The sequence below is a fragment of the Semicossyphus pulcher genome, unplaced genomic scaffold, assembly GCF_022749685.1.
Source record: "Semicossyphus pulcher isolate SPU_LCO1_2020_fin unplaced genomic scaffold, fSemPul1.0.p SCAF_15, whole genome shotgun sequence".
NCBI classification, from domain to species: domain Eukaryota; kingdom Metazoa; phylum Chordata; class Actinopteri; order Labriformes; family Labridae; genus Semicossyphus; species Semicossyphus pulcher.
The window spans coordinates 470,446-485,554 of NW_027211659.1; the positions used below are offsets into that span (position 1 = coordinate 470,446).

The following is a 15,109-nucleotide window of genomic DNA, read 5'->3' on the forward strand; positions in this document are numbered from 1 at the left end:
TGTCGCCCCCTTGTGGATATTGCACTTCCTCCACCGCAGAGACTCCAGACACATAGCTCATGGAAAAATAGTGCTGCTGACGCAAATCATGTTTCCTGTCATAAATAAACTGAAGGATTAGAGCTAAAAGTGCAGAGAGAAGGCCGGCGCTCCTGTGATATTCCACCTCCTGCACCAGTCTGGGCTGTTTATCTCTCCATCTCCAGTCTCCACACCGTCTGCGGCACAGGAGAGCTTCTTTAATAATAGATGACTGTGGTGGCCGGGCAGCTATAACCGTCTGCGTGCCTGTTTTACTGCGTCTGATTAGTGCAGTTTGTATGTGGATGCATGTTTCTGGGTGTAAATGTCTAATGTGCCTCTGTGAGTGAGTGTGCATCGGCCACAGGATGTGTTATTGTCTTAGGGGCAGAATTCTTCCTGTTTATCATGGGCCTGCTTCCTTCCTTCCACACATTTTCCAGCCAGTTGGAAGAGTAGGAGGTATCAGTCAAACCCTCTGCTTTGTGTCCTCTCCTTGTGTCCTAATATTACCTCCTCGCTCCTTCCTGATCCGGACACAAACACTGAGGAAAGTAGAGGATTGTTTCTCGAATCAGTAACTGTCCAACAGCCTCCCAGTCTGCCAAGGTTGCATGTATTTGCTGCCCCACAGAGGATTCACGTGATGTCAGCGTGAGCAAAGTTGTTATGTGGCAAACACGCAATGCTCAGACTCTGTCATTGTGCATTCACGTGGAAAAATGCATAACTGCTGAAAGCTAAAAAAGAAGAGAGGCCACGCTTGTGTAACAGCACCTAACTAAGCACGCAGAACAAGCAGGGCATGATTCTGATACGGCTGATAAATCAGGCTGAGTGCATGCACAGGAAGAATATGAACCTCAGCATCATCCTCACGAACACAAAAAGTGCTGACGTATAAATCAAAATATTCCTGGTAGCCTGCAATGACTCACAAGGGAGTGTCAGACAATAACGTGATGTATTCCCTCAGTAAACATGTTCCTAATGACTTTATGGTCTCAGTCTCTAGTTTCAAGTCTTCTTCAACACAGCATGATGTTCATTTAGTCACTGATGCTCCCATTGAGAGTCACACAGACCAGGAAGAGGGGAGGGGTTAGGGCGGGGCTTCCTGTGATTGAATAAACAGTAGTAAACAAACCAATGGCTGATGTGACGGTAATAGACACTCTTTGATAACTCCCTGCTTTTATTTTGAAGGTCAGTGTCCCCGATTAGACATCCTGCTACCTATAGAGTTACCTAGAGCTTCGTTATGCCCCCTGCTGGATGTAAGGGGCAGCATCACATTAATACCCATGTCATTGTGCACCCTCTGCTGTGTTTGTTAAAGTCATGATAATGATGTGATTCTCTTCTCTCCGTGTGTCCAGCTGCTAAGAGTCCCTGTTCACCGACGGAGAGGAGGGTGAGCCGCAGCACCCAGTCCTGTGGCTCCTTCACCATCACCCCCTTCACCACCAGCAAGGAGAACCTGCCTGTGCTCAACACTCGCATCATCTGCCCCGGTACACACACACACACACACACACACACACACACGCACACAGTTTATCATATATTCAAAGGATGTGACCTGACCATCACGAAAGGACGGCATCAAACATTTCAGCCTCATCTGACAGGTTTCTTTGTGTGTGTGCGTGCAGGCCTGCGGGCAGGTCTGGCTGCCTCCATCGCTGGCAGCTCCATCATTAGCAAGATGCTACTGGCTAACATCGACCCCTTTGGTGCCACGCCCTTCATCGACCCCGACCTCGACTCACTGTAAGAGCAGGTTCTCTTCGTCCTCCCATCTCTGTGTAACCATTAATGTGCAAACCACATGCAGATCTGTATTCGTCTGTTTTATTTGTGTTTATGTTGCTGTTTTTTAACCCAGAGAGGGCTACATGGAGAAGTGCGTCATGAACAACTACTTCGGCATCGGCCTGGATGCAAAGATCTCCCTGGAGTTCAACAACAAGCGAGAGGAGCATCCAGAGAAGTGCAGGTAGGACACATTTATTCGTAACCCGAGGCATCTGTCAGCATCGAGGAGCAGATATTCTCAGAGGCCTCCTAAAGAAAAAGTTGCTGCGTTGCCTACATTATTTTTTATAAAGTTAGCTGATGCATATTCGTTCTCTCCTCCTACACAGGAGTCGCACCAAGAACATGATGTGGTACGGTGTTCTGGGCACCAAGGAGCTTCTGCAGAGAACCTACAAGAACCTGGAGCAGAAGGTCCAGCTCGAGGTGAGAACGGGAACAATCAGATTACATCTTTTATTCTCACACTTTGACACTTCAGTCTGTGAGCACAGGCAGCTAAAGGCCGGACAAGTCAGCAACCAGTGGGGAGTGATTTAGACGAGGACGTGACTCCTCACTTCTCAACACTCTTTAACAAACTATTTGTAGACGTAAGGTGAAGCATGATTCTGCATCTGCCCGGCTTATTTCTCACCTCAAATTCATTCAGAGACGATCTTGAACTTGTTTCTGACACAGCTGCCACACAGTCTGTCAATCAGGAAGAAAAACACTTCCGATCCGTTTCACCCTCACAGTGAACAAGACCCAAGATATTCAAGGGAAGTCTTTTTAAACCTGTGCCTTATTTTCAGGTGTAAATGACTGACTGATTGTAAAGTAGTTTAGACCCCAAAATATGTGAAGTTGGGTTAAAGGTTAAAGAAAAAGTGCCCTTTAAGGTAAACAGATTTAGGAAAATACCCTAAAATATAGTTTAAACAAGGCAAAGCACTCAGGGGTAGTGCCAGTATTAGTGTTAGATCCTGTAAGACTGCACATCAGTACTTTATTCAGAGCTTTAATGTTCTTGGTCTTAAAGTTAAATAAAAGTAGCAACAAAAGTCAGACAGATATATGTACAGTGTATGATTTGATTAAAACCCTGCAGACACCCTAAAGTTGTCCTACAGACGCAGACGCCTTCCTTCCAGCCTAACTGTGCTCGTCTTTGCTCCCAGTGTGACGGCCAGTACATCCCCCTGCCCAGCCTGCAGGGGATCGCAGTGTTAAACATTCCCAGCTACGCAGGCGGGACCAACTTCTGGGGCGGCACCAAGGAGGATGATGTGAGTACAATCACAGAACATCAGACGTTCTCTCCGTGTAATGTTCCACCCGTCTCAAAGGGCCTTCAGTGGATGACTCAGATCACCTGTGGAGTTAGAAATGGGTGTTTGCTTTCTTTAGGCAGAGTCAGAAATCTTTCTCCAACTCTTCTTCTCTTGTTTTATTCTGTCGTTCACTTTGTTGCGGCGGCTCTGGCCCTGGTCTAACATGACCCTGATAGCCTGGAGGTGCAGGGGGAGGGATGGTCAGAGAGATATTTGTGCTTGTTTGTTTAAGGCTCAGAGCACACGGGCTGCTGGGGGATTAGAGTTACACACACACACACACACACACACACACACACACACACCCCTCAGTGAGCCCCTGCAGAGGTTACCCTTGGACACACACTTACAGTTTGTACATTTGCTGTTATGTAACTGTTTTACTGGAGAGCAGGAAGCCGAAACAAGGAAAGGACTGGTAGTGAAACTTTATGATCACACTCACACGCACAGGGACGGACATCAAAGTTTCCTTTGTCCCGAGTTTCTCTGCAGCAAACATTTAGACTTTCATTTAGAAATAAAGCTAACAAACTTAAGATGAAGTGAAGCATTCTTTTGTCCCTGATCGACATGTTAGCACTTCTGCTTCAGCTCTGAATGCAGCACGAACTGTTGCTGAATGTGTTTTGGTTGCCATCTAGTGGCCGAGGCCCCACACGACAACACATCTGATGATGGACACGTTAATCCAGCAGAAATGATCCCGAGCCAGCGTTTTTTTGTTTGCTGACTCCTCATCGCTCTGACCTTCACTGCTGGCAGAAATCAATACAACAATTCATTTCTGATTCAGAGCTGACGAGGAGAAATGTCTCCTTTGAGGCAAACAGAGAGGATGGACAGGCTTACCAATCGCCCAGTAACAATTACATGAAAGGATGAAGCTGGGGAGGTTTCATAGTTTTGATTATTGTCAATCAATTTCATGAAAAGACCAAAAATGAATGTATACAGATTCATGCAGAGCCAGAAAGAACTCATTCCTTTGTGCCATAATCTATCGGGACGAGAGAAAATATCAATACATTTTTATTTTTTATATTTGTCTTTAGTGATATTTAAAATAATTTTAGCCTGTTGCACATTCTTTTTTAGTCTTGCCGTTGTTTCCCTTATTGCTTTTGTTACGGTTGTTTAATTGTCTAAGCACTTTGTGACCTCTGTTTTTAAGTGTGCTATAAGTGGTTATAAATAATAAATTAGCTCACATTATTTTTTGTATTTAATGCGCTGCATGTCTGACATTACTCAGTAATATTTAGAGCATTGCTTCGGACAAAATGCAACAGAGGAAAGAGACGTCAGAAGTATTAAGAGACGAGGTTTCACATTGATTCAATTAAATCTGTTGCCAAAAAGAGAAACAACAGAAAAGCTTAATGTCGGGCGCTGGTTTGGCTCAGTTGGTGGAGCAGGCGCTCCATGTGCAGAGGATACAGCCCTCGATGCCCTGATCGTAGGTTCGACTCCCAGGCTGTCGGTGCATGTCCTCCCCAGCTCTCTCCTCCCCACGCTTCCTGTCTCTCTTCAGCGTTCCTATGAATGAAGGCAAAGGCCAAAAAGAAGGGAAGCTTAATGTCGTTATTGTGTTGCAGATCTTCTGCGCTCCATCGTTTGATGATAAGATCCTGGAGGTGGTGGCTGTGTTTGGGAGCATGCAGATGGCCGTGTCCAGAGTCATCAAGCTGCAACACCATCGCATAGCACAGGTGAGAACACACACTGGATACAAACACTACACACACACACACGTGTGAATATCCACATCGAACCCTCTGTCCTCTCATCAGTGTCGGACGGTGAAGATCACCATCCTGGGTGATGAAGGAGTTCCCATTCAGGTGGACGGTGAGGCCTGGATCCAACCGCCCGGAGTCATCAAGATCCAGCACAAGAACCGAGCTCAGATGCTCACCAGAGACCGGGTGAGGAGAAGGGAGGGAGATGCTGGTCGATGCACACAGCTAAGAATCACTTTACATGGCATATATACTGATGTGTTTATTTCCCCTGCAGGCGTTTGAGAACACGCTGAAGTCGTGGGAGGACAAGCTGAAGTATGATAAGCCTCCTCTGCGGCCTCACCTCTACCCGCAGCAGTCTGTGGACCTGGCTACAGAGGAGGAGGCTGCACTGGTGCAGATGTGCGCCCGAGCTGCAGAGGAGCTCATCACCAGGTAAATATGTACTGACATTAAAATCAGGGCTCAGATATCTGAAGGAGCGAGGACATGTCCACTGACGTGTGCTCTGTCTGATCTCAGGATCTGTGAGGCTGCGAAGACCAACGGGATGTTGGAGCAGGAGCTGGCTCATGCTGTTAATGCTGCATCTCACGCCATCAACAAAACACACCCCAAGTTCCCAGAGGTGAGAGGTCACGTTTAAACTCCTGTGTTCTTCAAAAGAGCTCTTAAACCATCTCAAATGTTTGGTTGAAACCCAGTTTGTTCTACCTTTAAAATAATTCACCTACGTGCCTCTAGAGGTCACTGTATCTAAGGTTTAAGCTAAGCTATGTAAAGTGTCTGTGCTGTTGTGTGTACTGTGAGATGTGCTAAAGAACTGCTGTTTGCTGTTCCCAGAGTCTGACCAGGAACACAGCTATAGAGGTGGCCAGCACCGTGAAGGCTCTGTACAACGAGACCGAGTCTCTGCTGCTCGGCCGAGTCTCTCTGGTGAGTTCTCACTGGCTGGAATGGAAACTTTATTGTTCTATTATTGACTTTGTTTAAATCTTTTAATGCTTGAGCGATACCATTAAAGTATCATTCCGATTTATTACGAGTTGTTTTTGCATAAAGTTGATCTTGACGTGTGCTCTCCTCCTTGCAGCAACTGGACCCCCCCGAGGAGGAGCAGCTGTCCAGCGCCCTGCAGACCGCGGAGCTGGAACTGGGCAAACTGGGAGAGATCCCGTGGCTCTACCACATACTGCAGCCGAATGATGAGGAGGTGAGCAGCCTCAGCAAACACTCACACAAGCATGAACATATATTTCTATTAAAGAGATGCTCCTCGTAACTCAGAGCTGTCTGCACACAAGTGTTGAATGTGTTACTATAACGTGGCTCCAGGTGACGGGAGAGCTGGGTAGCTAAATGAAAGGCTATAGGTTGACTGTGCTTATGTACCAGGACCACTCTCTGGGTTACGGCAAGAGGAACAGTCGCAGCAGCATGTTTCGCATAGTGCCCAAGTTCAAGAAGGAGAAGGCGGCCAAGAAGACAAGCCCTCAGTCAGGTAGGAGCCCATTTTTACCTCTGTAGAAACAGACAGGCGGATCAGTCAGAGGGAACATTTACTCTGCCTGAAAGCTCTAATGATGAGGATGAGCATTCAATCACATCGCACTGAAAGTGGCTAACATATGGCTAACATATGGCTAAAATATGGCTAACGTATGGCTAACGTATGTCGACACACTGAGACAGATTTGATTCTTTGATCGCAGCATGAAGTTCAAATAGAAAGGATGTTGTTTTGTTTCCGATACTTCGAAGCTACCGACATAACTTCCAATTCTCAGCGTAAGAAGTTCATCCTCTGGTGTAACCCAGGAAGATTAGCTGGACATGCTACCATCCTAACTTAACGATGAAGATGCACTAAATAAAGTCGTCCTGGTTGCATTCCACCGTCCCCCTCAATGTCATCATGTTACAATCCATGCATAAGGTTATTTCTGCAGCAACATTAAGAACGGGTGTATGTTTGAGGTGTTACATCCCACAGTCTGACCCCAACCATCAACTTGCACCCCCACCCCTCACTCATGCTCTCACCCAGCTGTCAACATGTCGTCAGAAGGCTCAAAGTCAGGAAAGAACAAGGCTGCACCGAGGAACAGCCTGCAGGGATCAAACACAAAAACTGTGCAGAAATCAGGTTCTGTTTCTTGTTTCATATCGAAGATTAAGATCAGCTCTCGATGACCCAACAGTCGGCTTGGTCGTGATCCTTAGTGGGCGTATGTTTCAGTATCAGTCAGGTTAAAGCCCGTCCTCTCATCTCATTCGTCGGGCTGTACTTCCTGCAGGCCGCACAGGCTTCTGTCTCCCTCTACTTCCTGATTATTTCTGTGTTCTCTCATATTGGTGGATGATTTGCATGACTCCTGAACGCCACTGGCCGCTGCCTTGTTCTTACCGACCTTTGACCTTTGTGAATCCCTCCTCCTCCGCCAGCTGCCGCCATTTACTTTCCTCCTCTTCCCTTCCTCCTCTCCATCTTTTCCTTCGACGATTTAACACAATTCGTGCTCGTTTGTGCGTGTGTGTGCGTGTGTGTTGACTTGTTCACATACTTTAAATGTGCTGTGTGAGATGGATTAAACACGTGTGGGTGCAGAAGTTGAGTGAGGTGTGAGAGTTCCTGGTGTACCTGCGAGGCGCCCTGAGCCTCTCTCTGCTCTGCTCTGTGTGTGTGTGTGTTTGTGTGACTGTATGTGTGTATGTGTGTGTGTAGTGGAGAGATGGGGCACAGAGGAGGTGGGCGTCTGGCTGGAACAGCTGAGTCTGGGCGAGTACAGAGACACCTTCATCCGACACGACATCCGCGGCTCGGAGCTGCTGCACCTGGAGAGGAGGGACCTGAAGGTACACACACACACACACACACACACACACACACACACACGTCTCAGTCCTTCAGTGAATCTGTGTGACAATCAGCTCTTTTCTCTGTCCCCTCCTGGTCTACTGTACTTCTGATGCTCTGTAACCCTGTCGTGCTGCGCTGCATCGCTCTGCTTGGCTTCTCCTGTCTGATCGCTGCTGTAACCCACTAACACTGTGAACCTGCTGGAGAGGGGACGCCTACAGGGGAGGGGCCTGGGGGGGTCGGGGGGCTGGGAGGAGATGTAGAGAACCAACAGTGCAAAGTGAGGCCGTGAGTTCAGTGGCTCGGCTCAGATGTGTGAATGTGTTCAGACAAAGGGACAGTCCTGTGGCGCTCACAGCACTTTTTGGAGTGCAAAAGGAAAATAGAGGAAAAACATGGGCGACTTAAAGGACCACCAACACCTGTACGGGCTGCAGGGAAGGGTTCGGTTGACCCCCACTGACACCTCCTGAACGTGATCAAGAGGAAGATGGATGGTCACAAGCTGAGCTGGGCCTAACATCACCAGCAGCTCTGTGACAGAGAGCCTGCAGAGATGCATGAGAGCTGTGATTAAACTCTGACCTGTGAACTCCTCCTGAGGTCAAACATTCTGATGTTTAAACGTGAACATGAACTTGTTTTCTTTGCTTTCTTCAGCTCTGAAAAACATCTTGTGGTTTCTTAACCGTTCGTCATTTCCTGCAAATAAAAGACTCAATGAGAAGATTTGATTTGGCAGCAGGAGAAATGTTGTTTACAATAAAGTTCATTTCACACAAGCAGAACAGGAGAACAGATCTTTGCAGTGGTCTCCAGAGCTGTACACACACACACACACACACACACACACACACACACACACACACACGCACAGTTACAGTGCACCTGTTTTATATCTGTTCTCCTCATTCCATCGTCTTACAGCTGATTGGTCAGTCATCTGATTTGCCATATTTATTGCTGTCCAGTTTCATGACTGCACTTCTTCAGCAGTTCTCTCCCGATTTAAAACGGCTGAATATCCAGTCGGCCAAAAACTGTCCTTAACATCCTGTGCACTCAGATGTTGGGATGCCATTTCCCACCAAGACATAAGTGCAGTAGCTTAGCTGGCTGCTTAGTTTGCAACACAAACAAAGATGAAGACGAGAAAACTGAATTAACCTGTAGTTTTTCTTGACCACCAGCGACGTCTAACTGGTGCGTGAAGACTTTGCAGCTGTGTCGAGCTGCATCTCAAGAGAAAGATAGAATTGGCAACAACTGCAGCCGTCAAAGAATCCCCTGTGGTGATGACACCAGGAGAGAAGTCAGAGGATCTCTGAAGTCATTACAAAGTCGTTTAAATATTTCACCCTGCACCAAAGCAGACTGTCGGACAGTTCCTCTTCTCAAACTAGCATGTCTGTAAAAATGAGCCGATATCAAAGATATATCGGTATCAGGGTTTTTTTTCAGGGCTTCTAGTGAAGCCGGAAGTTATTCAGATATTTGGTAACGAATTTCCAGACCAAGACTGAAACGCAAGAAATGAGTTAGATTTGATAGACGACCTCTACGACCCCATTGTTTGCTGAAATGATATGCGGACGTTTGTTTCCAGAGAAACTGCTGTTTCCCTGTCAGATGGTAGCTCATTGCTTCTGGTATCACAACGTATCTGATGCCTCTCTTGCTCTCCACACGGCCTGTTTCCTGCATATATCCACAGCCCTCAGAAGCACTAGCCGATGATATCACGTGGACTACAAACCAGGACGATTCTGACATCGTGTCGGCTACAGATTCTGTATTCACATGCAGAATCTGTTCATGGAGATTGTCGCTGAGCACACTGTGGGCTGCAGCAGGATTGCTTTACAATGTCGATCACGTGAAACATTCATTAATAGAAAGCAGCAGGACAAAGCTAGAAAGGTCCCTTTGGATTCCAGCCAGCGTATCAGTGATCAGTGAATTCTTTTGAACTTAAAACAATTCAAGTGAAAGCATCACCCTGAAGCCCAGCGTTTGGTTATATGTCTGACTTGTTATAAACCTTCTCTCGGTGTGTTTTAATGTGTTGGTCTTGTCCCTCTTCAGGATCTGGGGATATCGAAAGTGGGTCATATGAAGAGAATTCTTCAGGGAACTAAGGACCTGGCCAAGGCCTCCATGGTTGACCTCTAACCCAGATGCAGACGCATTCGGAGCAGGGAATGAGACATTCCCCTTACATCAGTGGAAGAGTTTGGGAGCACCGTGTGCAGTGAAGGAAAAGACGATGGGTTTTACTGGGGCGCTGGATTTAATCGCTCTGCTGATGTGTGTTTGTGCTTTGGTGCCAAAATGACTGTTGGAGAAAGCTGATGGAAGTGCAAAAGGAAGTCATGGATCTTCACAAAAAAGCCATTTCTAAGTTAATAACCATTCATAGCACACAATCAGGTATGCAACTAACTACACTGTTGACAGCTGACTCGTTGTCTGATAACAAACTAGTAGCAAAACCAGGACTTCCATGAGTGTGGGATGACGTTTCAGTTGGGTAGCATGTAAAGAAGTGATGTTTGCCTCACTCTGCAGAGCTGCAGGTGCGTTAAAGCAACCTGTTCAGGTGGTGATCTGGAAGGTGTGGGGTCTGAGAACAGTGGGACAATGTCGCATGCTTGGCTTGCTCGACTTTAAATATGTTTAATTGCATGATTAGTGTCTTGATTTTTTCGTGTGCAAAATAACACTTGAACAAGTTTTACATGACTTAAGTATTACGATGCCATTTGTTACTACTGAAGCATCTTTTTTTGGTCTCAATCCAACTTTTTTCTAGCTTTAATTTATTCTGTTTGCATGATAATGATGTGTCAAAGATTGTGTCAAGTGCCATACTTTCAGTCATTTAGTGGTAAACATGCTTTATTGGTAGACATCATAAGAAGTTTTTGGTGAGGTTTGAATATATGGAATTAATATCTGTAAGTTGACACGTTCTCTGTGGATGTGAAAATCAGTACCTAAGTGAATGTCTAAGAAAACATGATTATTTTGTTCAGACCACTCCTCTTCATTTTAACAGGCCAGTCGGTCTTAATTCCAGTTAAACGTTTATTTTGGTATTTTTAAACTTGGGCCCTTTTTAAAACATATTTTGAGTCTAAATAACAGATTTGGAACGTCTCCAGTAGATGTGTTCATCCTGCAGCAGTGAAACAGGCTGTAATGGCTGCAACAGAATCCTTGATGGGTCAAAGGTCGTCCACTAAAAGTTCTTGTTGTTTCCACTGACAGGCTCAGATTGTTATTCTAAGTGTGTGACAACATGACAGAAAGGATCCCTACAGAGATAGACCTTTTTGTTACAGAGGAAGATGAGTGTTTTCACCACAGACAGACGTTACATCGCTCTCTGCACACACACCAGACTCCATTCATAAAAACAGTATTTCTTCTGCAGAACAAGAGAGGTGCTGGCCTACCGCAGCCGGTTAATTTATTTGTCATGTTTGTGATATCCTGTGTTTCATAAATATTGTGTAGCATCCAATAAACAGTCGCACGATAACAAAACCTAACACAACAAGGCAGCAGTAGATCAGCAGCTCCTGTGTTCTGTGAGGTAAAATACTTGTTTTTGTCAATGGAGTCTGGTGTGTTTGATCAGAGCGATGCAACGACTGTTCTGCTTTTTAAAGGATCAAAGGTCAATCTCTGCAGGGATGCTTACTGTAATGATGTCAGACTAATAATCTGAGTCAGTGGAAACAACAAGAACTAAAAAAATGTCCCTATTTACATTTAGATGTGAAAGTATGTAGAGATAGAGCCCAGGTTAAAAACTGATAGAATTCTCTTTAAGGACAGTTTAGCTTTATTCAGGAGGAAAGTCAAACTGAACTTTGTATCTTTTAGGATTGTCGAGTGTTTTTGAGAAATACTTAACAGGCACTTTTAACTTCTTGCTTTATGCAAGTGCAAAACTCATATCATTACATAGAATTAACTGTTCACCTCAACTCTTTACCTTTTGGCAGTTTAACACAGTATTTAACACTAAGGAGATATGAGTTAGATATGTAATAGAGCAGTTGATCTGCAGCCTGCATAGCATCGTTCAAGTGCAGCTTTTTCCCTTCAAATTAAAGATGTAGATAGAACATTAATTTTAGTTTCTTTTAAGACTGGTGGCATTACAGGGTATATTTCTTATACGTGATGCTAAGTTTGTACATATATATATATATATATATATATATATATGCACTGTATATACAGTAAACCAGTGTATGCAAACAATGTTTGTAAGTGTTGTAGTCTGATGCATTTGTAGATTGCTGACATGGCATGCATTGTCAACAGCTTACACATTTGATTGTGTATATTACACCATAACAATTGTGTATTGTTGGATCTCTTGTACATGATGATGCTGTTGTATTCTAATGATGGTGCAATATCTCTTGTTTTGATACTGTCTCTGCAGCTTTCCGACATGATGTTTCTCAGTGGGGGGGTAACATTGAAAGAGTTGTTTTGTACACCTTCTCCTCCTTGTTGTTAGGGGATTATAGATTTTAAAGTTCGACCCCGTTAGACAGACTGCTTCTTTCTTACCGACTCCAAATTTCTTCCAGCGATTCACTAGTTTGTAGTTTTGCTCCTCTGTGCTTCCAAGATGAGACACTAAAGTAGGACTGTGTCAATGACTGAGTCGAATGGGCAGACTGTTCTGTTGATGTTATATGTTTCACAGTGTATTTGTGTGCATTTGGGTGTGTCTACTACAACAGTGGCATATTGTATCATATCAGCAATCGTATATTTACCATTGCCAAATAATTTTATCAAATTTCATCATTAAGTTTCACGACTTTGGAGAATAATAAGTTACTTTTATGTTTGTTTTAATTCTGCCTTTTTCCCTCTCAAACTAGTCAGGCTTCTGTTTAAAAAATAAGTTTAAAAACCTGCGTTTATTCTCTGAATAAGAAGCGTGAAAATGCAACAAAATATCCAATATAATAATAGAATGTGAGAGAAGTAACAGCAGCTGTGTATTGGCTGTAATGTCCCACCAGAGGGCGGTCTATTACATCTCACACTTCTACAGTAACACTGTCTAACTGCATGACTACAGAGCTTCTTATGCAGATTATCAGCTGTGTCACACGACTATAATGATTAGGCTGACGTGTTACTTGATGGTATGCTGAAATTAATAAGCATATAAATCAAATTCTAATCCCAGAATGAACGTGAACTCTTTAAGTATTTAGCCAAAGATCTGAGCTAGTAACTATTAATCATAAATCTACACACGCCTCTACAGATGCTGCCTTTTATTTCTTTATTCAATCAGCTTCATCATTCAGTGACAGTTGGCTTTTTGTTAGCTAGAAACTCTTTATCGAAAGCCTTTGTGTCAGTATGTGCTTTAATGTAGCCGTGCAGTAAAACTGCTGTATGCTGCCTTGTTTCTGCAAGTGATGCTTAAGTTTAGCTTAACTTAAAGCTAAAGTTTGGGCTCACATGCATTCAGTCTCCATCAGTTCGCTCATCTTGTTGTAGTTCCTGGAGGTGTCTGTCTCTGTTTCTGATCTCTGTGTGTCCAAAGTGTCTGCCGGGTCTCTGACTCTCGGGTGTTTTGGCCCCAGACTTGCGGCCCGAGAATGCTTGACCTTTCCATACGAAGTGGAAGTAGCCACCTTTCTCCCTTTTCCAGTGGTCTGTAAATAATGCTGCAAACTGCCTGGTTTCTAAGAACCAACGAAACCCATGCAAGGATCTCTAAAAAGACGGGATAACATTTAGTCTTTGACGTTTTTTCCTGAAGTGATGGGAGAAAAGTGAGTTTCATTTGTTTACATTATGTTTACAATGGCACAGGTTTAATTTTTAAGATTATATATGTAGGTATAAACAATATTTGCATATTTATTGCCTAAGGTTTAATGACATGACGTGTATTGTGTTTTCACATTTGGAATATAATGTTACAGTTGTCACCTGTATTACTATCTGGATGATTTTTGGTAAAGTAGTTGATCATTTTTATGACTACTAAGTGACTGTTTTCTGTGCCTTTTTATGGTTAGAATGCATGGTTAACTATTTATTACGATTTGGAGTCACTGAGATGTGTATTTTTGTATTCTGAATAAATAAATGGTTCAGCTTTTGTTGTACATTTTTAAGGTGCCTTAAAATAGGCTACCTATTCATATCTCTCTTCTTCAATAAAACCAAATACATATGCAGCGTGTCTCCGCCTCCTTCTGTTTTCATTTCACTTCCAGGAAAGGAATCAGTGCTATAAAGTCTATATATCTTCAGGGAATCACATGTAGTTCAGTTCAGCAGATGTATATCAGTCTTTTTTCTAAGCTCCAAAAACAACAGTTAAATAGCTTCATTGTGGCTTAAAACTTCAGGCCATCTGTGACATTTACAGTTCAGTGAGAACACCCACATCCCTGAGCGTTTCTCTCCACTTCCTCTCTTCTGATGAAACTTTTCTTTCATCTTCTCTCATTCTAGTTTTGCTTAAGCCCCTTTTTAATCAGAAATTCACTCAGTAGTTATTCTACTTTAAGTCAGAGATGTTTCCAACGTCAACAAGGTGTAACTGCACCTTTTTGCCCCAAGTAGAAAAAGGTACTTTTGTCAGTCAGGTGGGATCAGTGAGGTTTAATGTTACTGTTGATGTGTCCACAGTCAGCAGAAGCTTCCAAGATGAGCAGGTTGTTTGTTGAAATAAATATAACAGACTTTGTTAAAGCAGACAATGAAAATAAGAGAACTGAAAACATCTTTAATAAGGAAATGAAAAAGTAAAAGGCTTGAGTCATTAACTCTTTCAGGGTCTCATAAGGAATTACAATATTTTCTATTGTTTTCCAAATTTCTTTTGCATTTCTTGGCAGTTCAAAAGTTTTAACCTGGCTAAACAGATTTGAATCATTAAAGTTAACTACATCTCCTGAAATCCACTCAAGAAGGTTGGTTTATAAATCTGCAGGGTAATCTTATTTATAGCCTGACCAGAAAACTAGGTGCTGGAGATTGCAGTCAGCAGTCAGGTAATGTTAATCTAAAACAAAAGGTTTAAGATATAACTGCTAATAATGTGGTTAAAACCATTAACAGGACAATCAATTATTTGTTACTATGAAAATTGTGCAAGATTTGCATAATACCAATAATGTAGCATGTTTTTATCTCTCTGTTTTATCAATGCAGGAGTGTGTGTATCTATATCTGTTTTTTAATGTAATGATCAAATAACATTCACAAAAACAGAAATGAAAATCTTAAATTCATTGTTGTTAATTTGCCAGATGTTTGATTGTTCTGTGTTCGACAGTGACAGT

The 15,109-nt window shown here is 43.5% G+C and overlaps 1 protein-coding gene across 3 annotated transcripts in view; it reads left to right on the plus strand.

Annotated features, from left to right (window-relative positions):
• Positions 1 to 14,001, plus strand: part of dgkh (diacylglycerol kinase, eta) — a 53,438-nt gene extending 39,437 nt beyond the window's left edge. For all 3 annotated transcript variants that reach the window (XM_069663550.1, XM_069663549.1, XM_069663551.1), the window contains 14 exons: positions 1,401 to 1,535; positions 1,677 to 1,794; positions 1,910 to 2,020; positions 2,169 to 2,265; positions 3,003 to 3,110; positions 4,754 to 4,867; positions 4,949 to 5,083; positions 5,175 to 5,335; positions 5,423 to 5,528; positions 5,744 to 5,836; positions 5,994 to 6,113; positions 6,296 to 6,401; positions 7,626 to 7,756; positions 9,846 to 14,001. In XM_069663550.1, the coding sequence (XP_069519651.1) occupies positions 1,401 to 1,535; positions 1,677 to 1,794; positions 1,910 to 2,020; positions 2,169 to 2,265; positions 3,003 to 3,110; positions 4,754 to 4,867; positions 4,949 to 5,083; positions 5,175 to 5,335; positions 5,423 to 5,528; positions 5,744 to 5,836; positions 5,994 to 6,113; positions 6,296 to 6,401; positions 7,626 to 7,756; positions 9,846 to 9,932 (1,622 nt within the window). In that variant the 3' untranslated portion in view covers positions 9,933 to 14,001. The remainder of the gene's footprint in view (positions 1 to 1,400; positions 1,536 to 1,676; positions 1,795 to 1,909; positions 2,021 to 2,168; positions 2,266 to 3,002; positions 3,111 to 4,753; positions 4,868 to 4,948; positions 5,084 to 5,174; positions 5,336 to 5,422; positions 5,529 to 5,743; positions 5,837 to 5,993; positions 6,114 to 6,295; positions 6,402 to 7,625; positions 7,757 to 9,845) is intronic.
• The last annotated feature ends 1,108 nt before the right edge of the window (positions 14,002 to 15,109 follow it).